Genomic DNA, 21697 nt, shown 5'->3' on the forward strand with positions numbered 1-21697 from the left:
AGATAAAAATGATGCTCCTTTAACAGCTGTTAAGATGTCCAGTGTGTTTCTTTCAAAGGCTCACTTCAATGGTCCTGACCCACATCAATCACCGCCCCTGCCAAAGCCTGGCAGGTCCTCCACCTGCCCACTAAATGTGAAAACCACAGAGACTGTCATTTATTGACTAGAGACACATGGGGATCATTAAAAGATACAGAGAGACGACAAGGCATAAAAAATTCAGGATATTTCAGTGATACGTGTCCATAAGAGTAGCTGACAAACAGAATATTTACAAACAGATGGGTCTGGAAAATTATACTACCAGGTGGTAAAACCATAACTCACAATGGCATAGCGATAGGATTAGAACCCCAGGTGTCAAATTTGAAGATGTCTTGGCTACTGAAGCTTGAACCCCTATGTGATTCAGGTCTCCAGCTTCCTCTCTGATCTTCTCTGCAGAATCCTTCCCTCACTGCAGCCACCTTGGACTCAACATGTGCTGTGACAATGCCAAGCAGGGCCAGCCTCATGGCCTCTACCCCTTTTAGTTCCCTAACTGGAATGCCCATTCCATACATATAGATGCCACAGGATCACTTCCTGCAGGGTTCTGCTCCAGTGCCAGGACATGGGGGAGAGAGTACCCTGCCTCCATGTACACACCTGTGCATGCACCCGGGCCCTTTCTATCCCTCAGCATGCTGTGTTTTCCTGCTTAGTCCACTGCACCAGACTCTGGTTCTACAATACAGAAGTTCACAGAGAAGAAAAGCAAACAGAGCCCCTCCATAGACGGGGATGGCCCACACATCAGGTTCTTCACACTGCTGGGACTGCCACCTACATTTAAGGAAGAACAGGCCATTTGCAAGTGACAAGGAGGCCCTGAGGAGCCAGCCGACCACCTGACCACCACCCCGCTGTTTACCCCATCAGGGAGACCACTGTCTAGCCAGATCCAGGTGAGCACCAACCCAGCCTCTAGGGTCTCATTGTCAACTTGTACTTGTGGAGGAACGGATGAGAGATCGGAAAGGGTGTCATGTCCTAACACTGCTGTTTCATGGGCAACTTCAGGCAAATTACCTAATTAATCCCCACCGAGCCTTCTCTACAGATTTATATAGGCTTGCTTTTAAAAATGCCACCAGACTCCGATCTAATTCAAAAGCATTTTAAGATTGCATTACACTACAACATTAATAAAAGTGTGGCCAGGCGTGGTGGCTCATGCCTGTAATCCCAGCACTTTTGGAGGCCGAGGCGTGTGGATCACCTGAGGTCAGGAGTTTGAGACCAGCCTGGCCAATATGGTGAAACCAAGTCTCTAAAATACAAAAATTAGCTGGTTGTGGTGGCATGCGCCTGTAATCCCGGCTACTCAGGAGGCTGAGGCAGGAGAATCACTTGAACCCAGGAGGCTCAAGTGTTTTTAAAATCCCTCTGAATAACTGTTAGTGTGGACAGAATCAGATTATGCTGAAGAAATACGTGAGGATTTTATTAAGGCCGATGAAACCAGTCCTCAGCAAGAGGAACAGAGAAGATACACATGTCTGGACAATATGTGCAATGCTGCAACGGGCACACCAGACTCTGATAGCCACAGGACGGGCAGGATCATTTGTAAATTCCCTGGATGATTTTGCCAGACAGTTACATTCTCTCCTCCCCCATCAACCCCGTACCTTCTTGAGATCCATGAGCCTAAAAGATAAAGGATTAAATGGTGTGAGTTCTCAACCAGCCCCTAAACTAACCTACTGTGTGATTTTCAGAAAATTCCTCAACTTCTCTGTGCTTTAGGTGCCACCTAAGAAAAGAGCAGCATGCCATCCTATTCTAACAGGTACTCTTTTGCTAATAATGGTGGAAGGTATACTTGGAGTACTATGATGAATCCCTTACAAGAGTTTACCTGGAAGGCATGTGCTCAGGGCAGAGGTTTTCTAAAGATGTCATCAATTCACACATCATCTGCTTCTGGGAAAAACATTTTCCTTTGTTGGTGTAAGGCTGTAGTTGTTTTTACCACTTAACCCTCCATCATCTTCCCCCAAACTATGGTTTTTAACCTTGATGCATGCTGAAACCACCTGGGAACTTGAAAGTTTCCAATACCCTGGCCCCACTCTTGGAGATTCTGACTTAACTGGGGCTGGGGCTGGGGCTGTGGTACCCAGAGCTCCCAGGTGATTTTAGCTGGCAGCCAGGGCTGTAAACACATCAAGCGATAAAGGCGCCTGCAGAGCAAGGGCTTGCTGAGTGTCAGGAACCCTTCCAGCTGTGTGATTTTGGAACGTTATCAACTGCCCTCAGTTTTCTCATCTAAAAAAACGAGGATAAAAGTTTCACTTCACTTGGAGGCTATAAAGATTAAAAATCAATGTGTAAAAAAAGTATGTATATACATGTGCATCAGGCATTTAGCACAGCACTCAGCATCCTGTACATGCTAAATAAACATTAATCGATGTTATAATCAACCTTTCATGGAGTCTTCAGAAACAAGAACTCAGGTCCCTGACCTCTGGAAGGCATAGGAGGGAGCTCTGCCCTCCTGTCCACATCACCCTGCATGCCCACCCTGGGTTGTTCAGCAGCACAGAGCAGCAGGGACACCTCATGCCAAGTTGAGGGCAGAGGTAAGTCACCTGCAACCATCACATCCTCAAGGTAGGCAGCTCCTGTTAACAAGCACCAACTGACACATCCAGAAGTTCCCAGGTGCCCACAGCAGAACCAGTTTCCAGAGATGAGGCAAAGCACTAACAAGAATTCATGTAAACATAATAAATGCCAAGTATGTTCCCAGTAACTTTAACATCTCAGTAAGGTTTCTCATCACTCGAGACACAGTCTCTTTTGTGTCTCCACTTTACAGGTGAGAAAGCCAGGGCTCAGAGGGAGTAAGGCAGAGCTGAGTGCTAAGCACAAAGCTAATGATGGTCACAGAGCAGTCAGGCGGCAGAGGCAGCAGTCCTGGCTGAGACTGCACTGTGCTAAAGGAGCCTGTTTAAATAACTAATCCTATAGATTTTCCCCCAACAATATGGACATTTTCCGATCATGATCACAGAGGCTCTCCTTGGACAACACTCAGAAGTGGTGGTATCTCTCAACTTCTGGATTTAATGAAAACAGGAAGGGAGCTGAGGGTATGCAAGGCAATACTATCATGAAGACGAGAAGAGGTCTGGCCAGGGTGGTCATGGGGCTGCATCAGCATTCCCACTAAGTACACTGGAAGCTCACACAAGCACAGTTGTTTTTAAATGTGTCCTTCCCGACTATGATGCAGGATATGACTGGATCTCCCGGGCAAAGGAAGTTGGGCCAAAGGCCACGCCTAGCTCCTGTTCTCCTCTCCTTTCTGTTGTCAGCTGAGAAAAGAAGTGCAACCTAAATCCTCCTGAGGCCACAGCCTGTGGCTGGCCACCAGTCCTATGAGATGGTGCAACAAAACCACTGGCTGGATGGGACCCCAGTGGGCCAGCGGGGCCCAGGCTGGCTCATCCTGGCCTGGCCACAGGAGATGACATGGTTAGAGACTGCTGGCATGCCACTGCAACTAAAATCCATCTACCAAGTAATCATCCCAGAGCAAGTCACTTTAATCTACCAATGTGGCAAACTGCAATTATTGTTCAAAATGACATTCATTCTTGTACGACAACATTTAAGACACTCTAAAAAAAGTTCCTTAATTGCATGCATAATTTAAAATTACTGTAATTTGTTCAGGATCCTGTGAAAACCTTTCCCCCCACCTTGAAAGATACAAGAAACGGAAGGATAATGAAAAGACTTAAGATTCTATAACCACATTATAGAAATAATTTGGGGGATGGTGTAGATGTGACACTGGAGTTTTACAAAATGAAGTAAAAATGATGAACTCTTAAAATCACACATACATTAAAGAGGAAAGTTTATAATCCCAGGAGGGCCATGCTCATTACACTATTATGCTGTACCTTTAAATTTACTGTCTTAAAAACTTGTACTCAACAGATGTTTCCCACTTACTTATCTCCGTATTAATATAAATTCTATGCCCAGAAATTCATTAAAGTATGAAAACAGATATTGCCATTTTTATTCTTGTCTTTCTTCCTTATGATTATAGAATTTCATTAGTTATGGAGAAGCAAAAAGATATACTCTTAGCTGAAATGAAAGATAAAACAATGTGAGTGATTCAGGAGGAAGACCTGGCTCACTAAACTGCCCCAGAGCTTCCACAGGCAGCCGGGCACATCAGGGCCTGAAGCTGAAAGGCCTGGACACTAACTGTCTTTGTGGCCTTAATAGGCCACTTGGCCTCTGTGTGCTTCAGATTCCCAGGCTACATGAAATCAGGAAGAAAAATCTACCTTAAAAAGCTGAGCGGAACATCATGATATGACAGCCACTGACCAAGAAGTGAAGAAGCTCTTGGCTCCACAGAAGGCCATGCTGACATCCTTTCCATAGGCAGAAATATGTGTACATGAAACCTTGATGATTGTTTTTCTGTGTACTTATCTCTATGCGTCACGCATCAAGGCTTAATTTCCCATGAACTCTAAAGAGATGGTCCAGATTAGTAACCTAGGACACTTAAAAAACCCATTTTCCCTAGAAATCTCTCTGATCTTTGATTTCTTTTGTAAATTGCTTCCTTATCACATCTGCTGTGAAACAGTCACCACATGTGCCCAGAGCAGCCCTGACCACCCACATCTTTCTGCCAAAGAAAAGCTAAACTTCTGGGAGAATGAGTAATAGAGTGCCCAAGCCTGTGTGATCAGGGAAGCATATCATTAGATGCTCCTCTGCATCCTCTCACCACCACCCAGGGCAGAGGGAAGCAGGGCTGTTGGAGGAACAGCCAGCAGCCGGCCAGGCCTGGGTCTCCAGCTCTCTGTGCAGATGGTTGCTCACCTTCACGTTGGGAGTATAAAGATTCCTGAGAGAGGCCAGGGCGGCGGACAGCCCCTCGGTGCTATAGCCGATCCACAGGGCTTGGAGATGGCTTGAAGAAATTCCCGTCTTCTTACTGAGGCCCTGGAAACAATCAGAGACAGATCTGCCTGAGCATCTTGTTCCCACCTGCAGGGTCACTCTGAAAGTGGGTCTGCCGCAGAGGGTACAGATACCCACAGAAGGCACAGGGTCTCACCCAAAGAACGCCTGGACACGCGAGCTTTCACTACCTGAAACCAAGGGTCAAGGAGCCAGCCTGTCTTCACTAGGTTAACTGTGTGCCTGGGGAGAAAGATGGCAGATGAGAGTTTCTCTTTTTTTGAGTCAGAGTCTTGCTGTGTCGCCCAGGCTGGAAGTGCAGTGGTGCAATCTCAGCTCACTTCAACCTCCACCTCTCAGGCTCAAGTGATTCTCATACCTCAGCCTCTCAAGTACCTGGGATTACAGATACATGTCACCACTCCCAGCTAATTTTTGTATTTTTAGTAGAGATAAGGTTTTGCCATGTTGGAAGTAAATTAGAGGAAGAATAAATGACAGAATTAGAATATCACCATCTGAGCCCTGCAAGGTGATGCGTGCCTGTAGTTCCAGTTACTTGGGAGGCTGAGGTGAGAGGATTGCTTGAGCCCAGTGAGCTATGATCGCACCATTGCTCTCCAGCCTGGGCAAACAGAGCGAAACTTCATTTCAAAAAAATAAAAATAAAAAAATAAAAAAATCACCAGGTGTAACCATGAATGAATAAGTCCAGGCAGTAACCAGAAATGACTGATGGCACCACAAAACGAGAAGCAAACACAAATGCTATGCCTCCTGATATAAGAAACTTACAACTGGAACCTTGACATCCTAAAAAATGATCAATGTGATTAAGCCTGTGAAAACCCAGGGGAAGAGGAACATGTTAAACTGCATCATGAAAAACAAGCACACAGTTAGAAAGTCCAGGTGGTACAAAATCACACAGGTCAAGGAACTCAGGTTCTCGGACAAATCAGTAACAAGGAAACAAAAAGTAATGAAAAAAGTGGAGCCTTTAGATAAAAAGAAACTTATCAGAGATTTAAAGGTAGGAAGAACTAAAACTTAACCCCAGCACTCAGATATACACTTGAGTAATCAACTGTAGCAAGATGCAAGGAAATGCCCAGGCTGAGTCAGAACAGCGGTTACTTTTGGAGAGGGGAGGCAGGAGGAGGTTGCATTTGGGCTGAGGTGCATGGAGTGTTTCTTGGATGGCTGACAGAGCTCTCTAAAATCTCCAAAGCAAAACCTCAAAATGACAACAAAGAAATGCTTCCCCAAGCTGGTGTGCATCTCACCTTGAAAATGTGTGCCTTCAGGATGTGGTGGCCGAGCTCCATGGTCTGCTGGCGGTTCAACTTGCCCTCCTGACGCGAGAACATGAATGCCAGGAGTGCATGCCCATTCCTAGGGGGAGGAAATACAAAGGCTCATAGCAGAAGAGCCCATTCCACCACACTGCAGACCCACTCTCACTTCACCACCCATTGCCTTCGTCATTGATTTATGTCCGTCACAAAGATGTAAACTCTGGGAGGCTAAGGGTCTCGTCTGAGTCATAATGCCTAGCAAAGTGCCCAGCACTTGGTGAACACTCAAATGTGTTTCTGGGATGCATGCATGAATAGACACAGAGCACAGAAACATCCCTGGGCCTGGCCTTCAGGTCCCCTCAGGATCACCACCAATGGGGGTAGACAAAGGACAAGGCCTCACAGTGGGAAGGAGAGAAAAGCCAGGCCATGCTAGGTGACAGCTCATGATCAGGAAAGCAGAGAATTCTAGGCTTGGATGGCACACAAGTCCTTGTGGTGAGAAGAAGGCTAAGGCCTCCAAGTGGGTTTGCAGTGGCTGGCACATGGTTGACATCCAACCAATAGCGCCCATTTCCCTTTTGTGAAAGGGCCATCCTGCCCATTTGCCCTCTATGTCCATAAGATTCACTGTCTTCCTGTGGACCCCATACCCTTGTCTGAGTCAATTAATTTCTAAATGACACACAGAGTTGCTTATTCCAATAGCAGTGACTTCTATGCAATGTAAATTACTTTCATTTCTATCATCTTGTCAACTTTGAGCAGTTTGCTTGGGGAAAGGCAGGTAGTTGTAGAGGGAAGAAAAGATAAACATTACATATGTTTTAAAATGCATCCTCCTAGTAGTTGCTAATCTAGATGATTAAAGGCACACATTATTTAAAGTGCATTTGTCTATCCAAATACATGCCTGCTTCTCAAATAGGTTATAAACCATGTTAGAGATGAGGAAATCAAGGCACGTGGAGGCCAAGGAATCAGTTTTTATACTACAGGGGAGGGCATGACGTTTAAGACTACACTGCCCACTGAGTCCTGTCCAATGTCTTGTAATGGCCTGAAGTTTTCCCATAAGCACATGCCCTGTCATCCCCTGGACACCTTCCACGTCCCAGATCTTGAGCCTGGGATTCCCCTCCTCTCTTGTTCCCATGGAAACCACTGTTGGTATCCCTCTGGTGTTCCAGGCCCTCAAGGTCTCCCCAGGTCCTACCCATGGACTGATCCCAGGATTCAATGTGGCCCAGATCATGTCAGTTGCGGGCCACTCTCCCAACCACAGGCTAAGTCCTCCTAAGTCTCCCAGCTGGCTGAGCTCTGTGGCCAGGCCAACTGTGTCCATCACAAAGACACACTAAGTATCACCTTATAGGGTGATGACGACACACCCCTTGGGGGCCGGGCCTAAGGTTTCCAGTGCTCCCAGCTGAGCACAGGGCATCCCACCTCCCTGAGGAGACAATTCCCCATGCCACTGCTCCCCACCTATGCTGCCTGCAACCCTGGTCATCATTCCTCTCTGCCCTCTTGTTCTTGAAACCAAGCAATCCCCTTCTAAAATCATCTGCATTCATGATTCTGTCCATTTCCAAAGCTTCCAGGTATCAACCTCTTCCTCTATGCCAGATGCAGAAACCTAACTGAATTATCTTGATACATTTACCTGCACAATCCTATGACTCCCATATGCTTACATGAAGAAACAGAGGCCTGAACAGGTAAAGCAACTTGTCCAAGACCACATGGCTAGATGACAGAGCAGAGATTTGAATTAAAGTTGGTCAGACAGGAGAGCCTGTGCTCTTAACCAGTAGAGCTTGAGTCCTCCTTCATTCATTCACAGCTACACCTTATCACTGGCACCACGTCTGATGGCGGGGATTTTATGGGGAACAATGCAAGTGCTTCCCTTGAGAAGCTCTAAGTGATGGGAGGGGACACACAAACAAAACGTAAGTTAGCTAACTGGGTGCTGTGAACAGATTCCACAGGAACAAAGAGGAGGCAACCTGCCCCATCGCCCAGGTCCCATTCCCTCCTCCTCGCATTCCCAATTTCTCCTTCTTTATGGATCTTTCTCTATACTATCTTTCCGTGATGTTTCTGACAATGTCCCAATTTCCTGTGTTATTAAAAAGCAAACAAACAAAACCACCCGTCCCCTAACCCCTTCCACCTCCTATCCCAAGATGCTGGCTCCCTCCTTTCTCTCCTCTCAACCCAACTGTCAGAGTCTCTTAAGGATCCAGGACCCTCCTCCCTCACTGAAAATCCAATGGCTTCCTCTTAACCCTCATTTCCCTTCACCTCTTGGCAACACTTACATCCGTAAGGTCCCTCCCTGAAACCCTCCTCCACGCCCTGGAAGCCCAGTGCTATCTTTTCTCTAATGACATGAGCTTCCTCACCGAGTCACGCCAGACACCTCTCCGTCAGTGATGCTAGATCTTCAACCGTCAGTTTCTCCTCCAAACTGCCGATCTACCCTGCCCCTGGAACCTGTCTGCCTGGGACAGACGGCTATCTTGCAATCTCAACTGCTGAAAACTAAAACCAGCCCTGTCCCTGCAAAACCTGCTGCATACCGCCTGCCCTTCTTACCCTTCTCCAGAGCAAAGCCACACCTAGTTTCTGACTCCTCTTCCTCTACTCTGCCCATGAGGCCAAGCCACAAACAGCTACCTCATGTCAGCAAGGCCCATCTCTATCCCCAGTCCCCCGCAAGACCCCACTCCTGACTGGTACAGTAGGCCCCACACACTCTGTGCCCTGCACACTCCTTCTGTTAGCTCTTTCCTCTCCTCTGTTCCATGAAAAAAGGTCAAGTCAACCTAGATTTGCTGTTGCAGAATGTGGCCTCCTCATTCTGATGCAAGGTCTTCAATAGCTCCTCCTGTCTTCAACAGCCTTGTTCTACCTACCAACTAACAACCTATTCACTTCTCGAGTTAACAGAGAACAGAGCTAATAGGGGACTGTTCTAGATGAGACTGCCTGTGCAACCAAAACAAAGCTGATGGATCTTAGAAACGGTCATCAGTGGCTTCGAGTGCCTACAGAGACATGATGATGTCATGCGCCTCCTGAGAGAGGTACTCACCACCACCTACTAAGTGTCTTTGTTTAAAAATATAGACTCTGAACAAGCTCTAAACTTCACTACCAATTTATAGGAAATAGGGGTGAGAGGAACACATGAAAAAACAACATGAGGACACAAAATTCAGACTATAGGAAACTATACAGGACGAATTACCCAGCTGCTCTTTTTAAACAAATAAATTGTGAGGAAAAAGGAAAAAAGATGAGAAGAGAAACTATAGATTAAAAGAGGCAATCGAATGTATTTTATGCACTTTTTGGATTCTGATGTGAACATACTGAAAAATAGAAATTTGAGCATGGCTAAATGTTTAAGATTAATAAGAATTTGCTGGCCGGGTGCGGTGGCTCAAGCCTGTAATCCCAGCACTTTGGGAGGCCGAGACGGGCAGATCACGAGGTCAGGAGATCGAGACCATCCTGGCTAATGCGGTGAAACCCCATCTCTACTAAAAAATACAAAAAAAACTAGCCGGGCGAGGTGGCGGGCGCCTGTAGTCCCAGCTACTCAGGAGGTTGAGGCAGAGAATGGCATAAACCCGGGAGGGGGAGCTTGCAGTGAGCTGAGATCCGGCCACTGCACTCCAGCCTGGGCGACAGAGCAAGACTCTGTCTCAAAAAAAAAAAAAAAAAAAAAAAAGAATTTGCATTAATATTTTAGGTGTAGTAATAGCATGGTTAAGTATGAAAATATCTCTAAGATGAATATTCAGTTATTTAAAGTAAAATATCATGCTTACAATTTAACATCAACCAAAAAAGGAAACAGATGTAACAAATATTGCAAAATGTAAATATGTTTAAGTCTAGGTGGATATGAATGAAAACTCAAACTATCTTTTTTTTTTTTTTTTTTTTTTTGAGAGAGTTTCGTTCTTGTTGCCCAGGCTGGGGTACAATGGCGTGATCCTTGGCTCACTGCAACCTTCGCCTGCTGGGTTCAAGCGATTCTCCTGCCTCAGTCTCCCAAGCAATTGGGATTACAGGTGCCTGCCACCACAGCCGGCTTTTTTTTTTTTTTTTTTTTTTTAAGAGACGGGGTTCACCATGTTGGCCAGGCTGGTCTCGAACTCCTGATCTCAGGTGATCCACCCATCTCTGCCTCCCAAAGTGCTAGGATTACACACGTAAGCCACCACACCCGGCCAGACTTAAACTATTCTTTAACTTCTTAATTCTATTTCTGGAATGCTAACCTAGGGCATAATCAAAAATAAGAGGGAAGAAAGGAGAGACAGGAAGTAGTACATTGCCTTAAGATCTTATTTAATAGCTACCAACACTCAGTGAGAAGACACTCATTTTTTATAGCTAAGGCAGGCAGGCATGGAGAATTAAAATACATTTCATGCACAGAAAAATACACAATCAATGGAGGATTTGAATCCAGATCTGTAAGGCACCAAGACATGACAGGTTGTTCTGTTTGTAAGTAATTTAGAAACAACTTAAAAATCCAACAAGGGTATAGTGAAGTACATGATAATTTGCCTCCTAGGAGGTTTGCACAACCATGGAAAATGAAAATGATGCTTTTCTAAGGCTTCTAACAGCTTGGTAAAATGCCTGTGATGAGTAAAAACCCAGACAACCATTCCAAGAGAAAAAGATGGTCAGTACATTATTTAAAATGCGGCAGAAATAAAAAGTGAACTGTCCTTGTCTGGGGGTTGAAATTTTCTCCCTTTATAATTACGGCAAAAATACAACAATTGGGAGTGGGGGAAGAAATGCTACCATTTTTGAGGCCCAACCCACCATCACTATTTTTAAAATCACCTCCCCAGGCCCCTCTACTGCCACTGGAAGCTTCTCCCTCTCGTGAGGTCCACAAGAAGTGTGCCTCCCTCTCGCATGTCACTTCCTGGCTCCCCTGCCCTGTGTGGGAAGCCCTGAGAGCAGGGTCCTCGTTCCAGGAATTTCTGTGTCTGCCACAGTACTTTGCACATAACTGCATATAACAAAAACTGTTGCTGAACTGAATCCAGTAGCTTCCTTCCAACATTGTTCTATATCCTCTCAATTGAATGAAACTCAAATACTACAGGGGTCTTGGGAAAATGCCAACAACTTGCACCACCTCAGGAGTGGGTGCTTCCTTAAATTCTGTACCCTTGGTGCCTCTCATGCCTCCACCTAGTCCAGGTCCTGCCTCAGGGGATGTCCCCACACCTGCTTTTAAGAACACAGTGGCATTCAGGAGCCTATAGGCACCCACCCTAGCTCTGGCCTAGGCTACCTAACGTCAAGGCCCACCAATACCCAAAATGAAGTGAAGCTTAATGAAGACTACAGTCCAGCCACTTTAGCCTCCAACCCAGTAACAACCTACAGTCCTGATGGAGTCTTTCAATTTGTTTTTAAGTCTCTACAAACTCAACTATAGCCAGTCTTCCTAGAAAATGACTGGACTTTCCCTAGAAAGTAACCTGACTTGGCTAGAAATGTCATAGCACACATTTCACCTAGCTATTACGGTCTGGCTAAATAAGGAAACATTTAGCCAGACCATATGGATGTTAGTTTATTGCCCCAAACCAGGTTCAAAAGATAACAAACCTTCAGCCAGTGTTACTGAAGAAAATAATAAGAGCCCCAACATGAACAGCAGCCAGGCCTATCAGGTGGATGTTCAGTCAACATTCACAGGGAGGAAAGTGGCTGTGAGCCTCGCAGGGCTCACCAATGCTTGTTCGCCTCTTCATTCTGGATCCCAGCATCTGGTCAAATGCCTAAGGGGTCAGCTGAGCAGCTTGCCAGCTCTGTTACTAGAGCAGGGGGCAATTCTGGCTCACAGAGAGCAGAAGCCAGTCAAGACAGCAGAGACACAGGCCACAGCCAGGGCCAAGTGGAGGTTGGGGGCTTGCCATACATATATCTGAAAGCATCTGCACTCTCAAACTTTCTGACCTCTCATGCTATTACCAGGCCATACAGCAGACAGGCTTCCCTCCCCATCCCACTGTGATAACAGCGGCCCAGGCAGCAAGGAGAACTGCAACCCAGCCTGGTCCAGTCAGCCACACAGAGCTCACCGATGAAGGGTGAGGGGTGTGGAGCAAGGAGGCTAGATTGGATCATGGTGCTTCCTCTGGGCTCACAGATACACCTGATCCCTGGGACAAGTCACTCCATATTCAAAGAGTGGCGGGGGAGTGGAGGTGCTGAGGACCCATGACAGTTAGCGGACACACAGGGAACACCCTTTAGAGAAGCCCCCTGTTCCCGGGGGCTGATCTCACACGTTCCCATGCATGACCCTGCAGAAGCTGGGTGGGGGAAGGGACGGGGCTCTATGAGAGAATGGACAGCAAGGAAGGACCACATAGGCACCACCCAGTTTCCCTTTTATCCACATGTACCATCCATAAGGGAGTCCTAGCAATTACAAGGCAGCTTCTGTATAGAGAATTCCCCATTGCCCATCCTTCTGCCAAAAAGGAGGAAAAGTAAGAAAACAAAGCAGTAACACTGAATTAGTCATTCTGGATTGCCTTTCCATTGAGACACGTGCATCACATTTAAATCCTTTTCCCAACTGCACACGAGATTCCCTGCAAAGACCTGACAGAAAGCACCTGTCGTACCTGGGCTCACACAGGAAGGCCGTGTTTTCCCCGTCTGCTCTCCAAACAAGCCACTCCCTGAAGGATGGGTGGCAGAACATGCGGGTTTTGTCTCGCCTCTTAATGAGGAAGCAGGAGAGGGCGTCCATCCTCTGCTGAAAGTCTTCCCATCCCTGCTCCCCCTGGATGTGGCCAGCATTAATAGCCTGAAAGATCTGCTCGTCTGTCATGGGATGGAGGGATGCGAGGGCCACGTTGAGAATCGGAAGTGCCCTCTCAAAGGCGGACTGGGTCATGAACTTCATGTTGCACTGCAACAAATAGAGCTCAGAGAGAGACACGGGCACCACCTTGTAGCTGGCGCTCTTAATGACCAAGTGGCCCCTCTGGAAGAGGTCCAGGGTGAGCTTGAGGTACAGGTAAGAGCCCAGGCTCCGCAGCACCAGGTGGCTGCTCACTTTTCCAATGAGCGTGGCATCGGCCTTGCCGTTCAGGGAGATGTTGCTGAGGATGTCCTGGCTGCTGTGCACCCTGTGCTGGATGTAGGCGTGCAGGTCGCTGTGGATGTCTTTATTGTCTGGGAAGTCATCTAAGGAAAGCTTGACAAACGGCAGTGCACTTATTATTTCCTGGGGGAAAAAACCAAAAACCCACAGTGTCACTCTACAGAGATTCCTTTTTTATTTTAGCAGCATTTTAAACCAGGTTCACTAGTTTTCTTTCAAGGAGGATTTTCATGGATTACAGGGACTCATTGTTTTGTATTAAAACGTGTAATAGGATAAGGTGAAGATAAAAAGCTTATGTGAAAGAAATCCTAATGGGAGATGGAATCAGTAAATGCTCTCCCAAGGCCCTCATCCGAGGACCCTGAGCCTAGCGAGCAGAGTAAGAGCCCTGTGTAGACAGCAGCAATGAGGCCCTGCAGGTGACCTGATACCCATAATCCTTACACTGTGCAACTGCTTATATAACAAGGACAAACACCAACCAACACTGTCCATCTAAGAACATGGCCAGACGCCAAGATAAAAGGCATCCTTCTTTATGCATCAAACACTGGGGCTGTGTAACCCAACCAGGAAATCTGAGATGGTCCCTGGGCTGTCTCTCAACAACAGCGCATCTTAACAAAGCTGCCTACTTTGGTATAGCATGTTATTTTATTAATTGCTTTTTTAAAGCAAACTTTTAAATTGAAGTCTAACATATGAACATATGATTTGTGCACAAATCACAATTGCACAGTGTCACTAATTTTCGCTAAGTATACCTGTGTAACCAGCACCCAGAAACAAAACATACTCAGCTCCCAGAAGCCCCATGTGCCCTTCCCATCTCTTCCCCATTCCAAAGATTAAGCACATCTGACACCTAACAGCAAAGAGTTTTGCCTTTTTAAAAAGACTTCCCACTGTTGTTTCTGAAGTATTTAAATGCATGTGCTCATTTAATATAACAATGTAGATAAAGAGGGCAGAATGCAATCACTCCCATTTTACATGGATGCTATCTGAAGCTCTGAAAACTTACACAGCTGAGAAGAAGAATGTAAGGTTCCTGGTTCCCATGCTCTACTGATTGCGAAATTGTGCTTACTGTGTAAAAAAAGACTGAAAAATATACAAACTGAATGTCCAAAAAACACTCATCAAGTTCAACTGAGGTCTAATTTCAGTTTTTATAATGAAAAAATTCCAAATGCTGTTTTTAAATAAATATCATAAAAGGGTAAAAATCAAAACCTAATGTCTAAAAGTCTTTACTGAAAAAGGATAGGTATAGAAGGAGTCAATGGTTAAGATACAATTTCAGGATTCAAGTGAGAAGGAAGATGGAGGGGGAAAAAAATCACCCTACCCCTTGCTGCAAATGTTACCTCATGTTTAAGTTTTATGAAAAAATAGACTTCTGAGAATAGGCCTTAAAAATCTTTCACCTTCATCTGGGCACAGTGGCTCGTGCCTGTAATCCCAGCCCTTTGGGAGGCCGACATGGCCGAGACCAGCCTGGCCAACATGGTGAAAATCCATCTCTACTAAAAATACAAAAATTAGCCGGGCGTGGTGGTGGGTGCCTGTAATCCCAGCTACTCGGGAGGCTGAGGCAGGAGAATCACTTGAACCCGGGAGGCAGATGCTGCAGTGAGCCAAGATCATGCCACTGTACTCCATCCTAGGCGACAGAGCAAGACTCTATCTCCAAAAAAAAAAAAAAAAAAAAAAAAACTTTCACCTTCATTTTTTCCTTCAAAAAAAAACACGAAGCCCCACAGCAAACCCATGCAAATAACTACCAGCAGGAGTAGGTTTCAACTCTGGCAGGCCTCTTGGCCCCACACACTCCATGACAGTAACCAGGGCTAGATGCCACCATTTGAAAATGTGCAATTCTATGCCAACAGGAAACTTACCTGACATCTTGATAAATATGCCTTGAGCTAAAAAGGTCAGAGTTTCACCCATGTGGGGCTCTCTGGACTAATTTTTCAAATTCTTAACATAGTTTCTAATTACAAGCAGTTGAATGGTTTACAACAGCTTTATGTTATTAATATTTATCACTGTAAAATTGGAATATGGGGACTTGGAGAAAGATTTGAGAATTTTTTGTTACCTGAAAATTTGCTCTTACAGTCACAATCAACTTCAACCAGGCAGGAAATTTAGAAATAATTTTGGTAATAAATGAAGAAAGCGTATCTCCATAATCAGGTTTATGAAACTCAGCTTCATTTAAGCCATCTATCAAAATAATGTATTCTTCTTCAGGAATTTTCTGCTCTACAGGATAAAATAATTTTTTCAAATTAAGAAATTATACATTTCTCTAAGACAGCAACACCCAGTGTATTTTAGTGCCCAGTTTAGTGTTAGAAACTAAAAAGGTTTACATATGGCACAAGAAACAGTTTTCACAGAAGCATATTTTCTATTAAATTTATAGTGAAAACTGGAGCACAGAGCCAAAAGAAAACCATTTCTCACAAAACAAACATATTGCATGACACACATTAGCAGAATCTCACTCATGTATATAATACAGTTAGTTCTTCATAAACCATTGTCACTGGGGTGAGCTACACAAAGATAATGAACACATAACAGACGCCCAATCTGGAAAGGTCACTAGGTCCCCCATGAGAGCTCCTTAGTGGATTCCAGAGAAGGGAAACTGACCCCCTCGCTGCCCCCAACCCAGGGCAAAGTGCCCGGCCCAAGCCATACAACCACACAGTGTGAGAGCTCCACACTACTGACTTCTCCAACAGGGCTCTTCTCCGCGAGCCTGAATCTGGTTTTCTATTTATTAGTGCTGATTTTCTGCCCAGGAAATAGAGAAGAAATGATGACATATCTGTTTTCTATCCCTCTAGCACATTCCAACAGAGGTGCCATGTGGGAAGATAAACAAGCTGAAAAGCTGAGGAGTTGAGGGGAGAGAAGATGGGAAACTGAAGGGACCATCAGGTCACTGATACCTTGTTGGGGACAAAAAATTAAAATGGAAACCTTTAGAAGTCACTTTAAGGTTTCAATTCAACTGAGCAGAGGCCCTGACAAATACATATTCTGGAAAATTCCTCCAAATAATCCACTTATTCCCTCAGATACTTAGGAGTGCAAAATACGCAACAGTCTTCTGTGGTGCAAGTCATCTAAATAGCCCACAGTTACAAACTACTTTGGAACTGCTCAGTCATCATATTCATTCTTATTAGGGTGCTTCTTTAACACTATACCACATGGGGCTGGTTCTGAGAAAGAGGAGCAGATGGGGACTGACGCTTCTATTCTCTCCCTGTTGCAGCTCACTTCTACCCCAGGGCCCCGCTGACCACCTGCCTTCTGGGGACCACCTGTGTATGCTGTACCACTACTGAGAGGGCGCTGTAAGTAGCTGCTATGAGGTACCATTTCTCAGGTTTGTGAGTGGCTCCAGCACTCCCCTCTTGAAAGCTGCCACCGGGTCCTGCACACAGGATCGGAGACTCAGCATGCTCTGTAGTTGGGGCTCCTTTATCAGAAGGTCTCTGTAGGCGGCCAGCTGATGGGACCGGCAGAGCAAAGCTGCGATGCTGTGCACAAACTCGGGCACCAGGCAAGTGTACGTGTTGTCAGCCTGGCAGTAGTGGTAGGCCACCACCTAGAGGGAAGCAGAACTGTCAGTGTCACCTCACCCTCTTCACACAGCTCCTTCTGCGATCTCAAACAGGAATACAACTCTGCTTGTTCACTGATAACATCTCAAACAGGAACACAACTCTGCTTGTTCACTGATAACAAGATACATAGCATCTATTCCCCAAGACTAGGTCATTCGTTAGCATAATTGTTCCATTTATTCCTTCCTTCCCTTGTGTGGTTTGCGAACCTTTTACTGCATCCACAAAATCCACCTTGATTAGCATAAAAATCAGCACGTTACTTTGTACTGAATATAAACAAACAGCATTCATAAAATGTAAAATCTACCCTGGCTTAGAGCAGCTCCAAGCCATCCTAATATTCTCAACATCAGAAAGTGCCATCTTCACTAGGCTTCTGTTCTCAAGAGCAGCAGCACCTCTTTAGGAAACCCTTTTGCTGATCCCAAAAGGCAGATGATAAAGCCAGCGGCTGTGAGACTGGGGCTGTCGAGTCATAGCAGCTCCTTCTCCTGGTCCGGAGGGTCAAGACGTCGGCCCCTCCCCACACCCGCACTGCATCAAGGGACACTGTGGAGAAGTTCAATAGGGACGCTGTCTGAAGAATGAAACCCGAAATCACCAAATCTCTGCCCATCATGTGGAGAGACAAGTTGGAGGAGAGAGGGAGCTGCCTGGGTACTGAGAAGAAAAGGAATCGTCCCTGTTCCAAGGGACCTGCAGCATCAGCAGGCTGCTTGTGAGAGGGACGCCAGGAAACGGCCAGACACAGAAGTGTTGGGAATGGGAGGCATGCAGTAGATAGAAGAAAAATCCAATACTTTTCCAAAGGAGGATGATAGGAGAAACACAAGTACAAGGTAAGGAAGGCAAAGAAGAGCAAAACACTCGTGCCAAGAGATACATGATTTTTGGAAGTATCTGCCTTGCTGCTGTCCCACTGGACGCGGCAAGCCCCTGCAGGAAGTAGGACAAGAACCACTAGCCACAGTTCATCACTGAGGGCACCAGACACTGAGGTTAGATGCCTTGCCAACCTGACACAGATAGTCAAGGATGTGGGATTAGATCCCAGGTCTTCAAGACTCTTTAAAAGGCAAGCGGCAAAAGTAAATGTGCAACAGCTTTTCTCTGGCCAACCTGGAGCTGCCATGAGACTTTTGGTTTAGATTAAATTTATCATCGACACTCAGAGGAAAGCTGGCTGTTCTCCAACTCTCACCTGGACAGAAATTAGCAGGGATACATGTGAGGATCCAGTAAGCTTGTGCAAACCATCATGAGATGTCCAGTACCACAGTCTCGCACGGCGTTTCACAAAAGCAGTTTTGCTGTTTTTTCCATGACCCAACAGTGGGTCATGAAATCAATTTATTTATTTATTTACTTTTATTTTTTTGAGATGAAGTCTTGCTCTGTTGCTCAGGTTGGAGTGCAGCTGCACAATCTTGGCTCACTGCAACCTCCATCTCCTGGGTTCAACCGATTCTCCTGCCTCAGCTTCCCTAGTAGCTGGGATTACAGGTGCCCGACACCATGCCCAGCTAATTTTTGTATGTTTAGTAGAGACGAGGTTTCAATATGTTGGCCAGGCTGGTCTCGAACTCCTGACCACTGGAGTGATCTGTACACCTCAGCCTCCTGAAGTGCTGGGATTACAGGCATGAAATCAATTTAGAGCCACAATTTTTAAAAAATAAACTCAGGAATACTAGAATGTATTATAAAATATAAGAATAAATACAGTTCTAAAATGCTTTAGTTATGTGGGCGATTATGTGTGAGTGATCACTAGTGTAAGATGTCTCTCTTATGTGGGTCACAGTCAATGGAGTTTGAAAATCACTATAAGCAGGGATGGCTTTGAAGCCTGTACTACATCATTCATCTCAAATTACCCACCCATGACCAGAGGACCGTTCTGAACCAGTGGTCAGAAGCATCAGGGCTGATGGTCCCAAGAGCAGCCATCATCCGGGAAGGAGAAGGGACAGGGATCTGGTGCAGAACAGGATTCTAATCAGCTGCTCTCACCAACCTCCCCACAGGGTCTCCTCACAATGTGTCCCCATGGCTGCTGGCTCCAGCAGCTCTCCAGCTCCACTGACTCACACCACCACTGGCCAGGGAAACTTAAGCAGCCCACTAGAAACAAGGGAAGTAACTGCTTTAATGCAGGAGTGCGGCTGGTGAGCCAGTGATGGGTGCTGAGCAGAAGAAAAACTTCAGAAAGACCTTGATGATCACGAATTTAAGAAAGGAAAGTCAGCCAGGGAAGGCTGTATTACAACTTCACGAGAAACCTCTGTCACAAAGCCGAGGAAACCAAAGGCCTCAGGCAACAGAGTGCAGGGGAACAGGTCTGGGTCAAGTCAGAAGCTCCCAATTTCCTGCTCATATACCAAATTAAGAAGAGCATATGCAGGTAAGCATGGATTTGTGGCGAGTGCACATGCTACCTTCTGCTGCCTTGAGGAACTCTCAACCCATTGTTTAACATGGATCAAATCCACTGCCAATGTCTTAAGACAGATACTGTCATTCATACTTTTACTTGGATAACTTAATCACTATTTCATCAAAAGCTATACTTTATCATTAAGCAGTTGTCTCCGTTTTAAGCTCCCCTTTCCAATTTACTTCTCAGAGACCAAACTAGCAAATCTCTCTATTTGGAAGGCTCCCATAAAACAAGAGAGCTTACCTTAGAAGCAAGATATTTCACTGCATCCTCTCTTGGTCTCTGGTTTTCAGCACTGACAGACCCAAGAGGTGTTTTAGCTGCGCTGGAAGCACTTGTGGAAGAACTCGGTGAAAGCAGCGGGGTGAAAGGAAGATCCTGAGTGGGGTCAGAAGCTGCAGAGAAAGACCCATTTCATTTTGTACATCATAGTAGGAACAGGGTGGGGCGTTGACTATATTTCTTGATTCGCCCCAGGGCATATCTTAATAAGTAAGGAGTGAACATGGTCCAAAATTCAGAGGTCCACATGACAGCACAGGTTCCCCTCCCTGGAGAACAGCCATCTACTGTTTCCAGCTTCCTCTATTAAATTTTTTTTTTTTTAGATGGAGTCTTGCTCTGGTACCCAGGTGGAGTACAGTGGCATCATCTTGGCTCAATGCAACCTCAACCTCTCGGGTTCAAGTGATTCTCCTGCCTCAGCCTCCCGAATAGCTGGGATTACAGGCGCCCACCACCACACCCAGCTAATTTTTGTATTTTTAGTAGAGAGGGGGTTTTACCATGGTGGTCGAGCTGGTCTTGATCTCCTGACCTTAGGCGATCTGCCCGCCTCAGCCTCCCAAAGTGCTGGGATTACAGGCATGAGCCACCGTCCCTGGCATTTAAAAATTTTTTTTTGAGACAGGCTCTCACTGTGTCGTCCAGGCTAGAGCGCAGTGGCACAATCCCAGCTCACTGCAGTCTCGATTTACTGGGCTCAAGCGATCCTCCCACTTCAGCCTCCTAAGTAGCTGGGACAAAAGGCGCGCACTGGCTTATGACTGGCTTATTTTTTGTAGAGAAGAGGTGTCCCTATGTTGCCCAGGCTGCTCTCAAACTCCTGGGCTCAAGCAATCCTCCCACCTCGGCCTTCCAAAGTGTTGGTATGACAGATATGAGCCACTGTGCCTGACATATTAAATTCTTTTGGGTCTTAAAAATCTCGCACGATTCACTTGTTCACCATGTTTAGAGTGAGTTTATTGCATATGAAATAAACAGTAAATAGTCAAACATTTGGCTACTCTGTCCTATGTCTTTATAATTTTGGAAAATCCAATACAGAAGACAAAGGCTGTGCCAAACAGCTTCTAATGTGCCAAAAGAACTCCACGTTAGACTCCATCTGAGCTTGTTCTGCCAGGAGCCCAACTCCTTGCTCTCAGGGCCTCAAATTCTCCAGAGCTCTTGATCAGGCCTCACTGGCCCATCTCTGCCTGTATCTAAAGGAAGAAGGTTACAGTTCAGGAGGACATCATGGAACACTGGCCTCGCCCCAGCTTACAGCTGAATACACATCATGACAGAGGGACATAGTCAAATAGTTCACCTCACACGACTGCAAACCTGATATAGTAGCTGCAACAACTTGAGGAAAATTGGTATTTTATGTCTATGTGAACAGCAATTTCCTCCATCTATCTTATGTTGATAAACTACGCATGTAATTAAACACAAACGTACTTTTAGGTGATGAACCCGGGCTGTTGGAAGCAATCTGCCTCATGCGGCTTCCGTGGCAGCTCAGGGCCACCAACTTGGAAATGATTGCCGTCTTCCCAAATCCCACATTGCCAACCACCACTGCGCCTCTGTTTTCTGCCAGTTCTGTGTTCCTCAGGTTTTCTTCTATCTGGTGAAACAGCCAATCCCTTCCCACAAACACAGAGTCTGTTGTTATGCTTGGTACTTCAAACAACAAGGGTTTCAACAAAATGTCTTGTGGCTTGTAGGGAGCAAATCGTGCTTCAAAAGAAAAAAAAACATTATTTTAGAAAAATGTCATAATTTTATAAACTAAGAAACTCAAATATCATTGCTTATATGTTACATTAAATCCTTAGCTTTACCCCCACTA

The 21697-nt window shown here is 45.7% G+C and overlaps 1 protein-coding gene across 5 annotated transcripts in view; it reads right to left on the reverse strand.

The window, feature by feature from the left end:
- The window catches only part of TANC1 (tetratricopeptide repeat, ankyrin repeat and coiled-coil containing 1), a 141146-nt gene that overhangs the window by 41353 nt on the left and 78096 nt on the right, over window positions 1-21697 (reverse strand). For all 5 annotated transcript variants that reach the window (XM_030916559.1, XM_030916562.1, XM_030916563.1 and 2 more), the window contains 7 exons: window positions 21304-21585; window positions 19819-19970; window positions 16882-17113; window positions 15584-15750; window positions 12989-13596; window positions 6282-6390; window positions 4915-5037 (listed from right to left, as the gene is read on the reverse strand). In XM_030916559.1, the coding sequence (XP_030772419.1) occupies window positions 4915-5037; window positions 6282-6390; window positions 12989-13596; window positions 15584-15750; window positions 16882-17113; window positions 19819-19970; window positions 21304-21585 (1673 nt within the window). The remainder of the gene's footprint in view (window positions 1-4914; window positions 5038-6281; window positions 6391-12988; window positions 13597-15583; window positions 15751-16881; window positions 17114-19818; window positions 19971-21303; window positions 21586-21697) is intronic.

Source organism: Rhinopithecus roxellana, chromosome 14 (assembly GCF_007565055.1).
Source record: "Rhinopithecus roxellana isolate Shanxi Qingling chromosome 14, ASM756505v1, whole genome shotgun sequence".
NCBI classification, from domain to species: Eukaryota; Metazoa; Chordata; class Mammalia; order Primates; family Cercopithecidae; genus Rhinopithecus; species Rhinopithecus roxellana.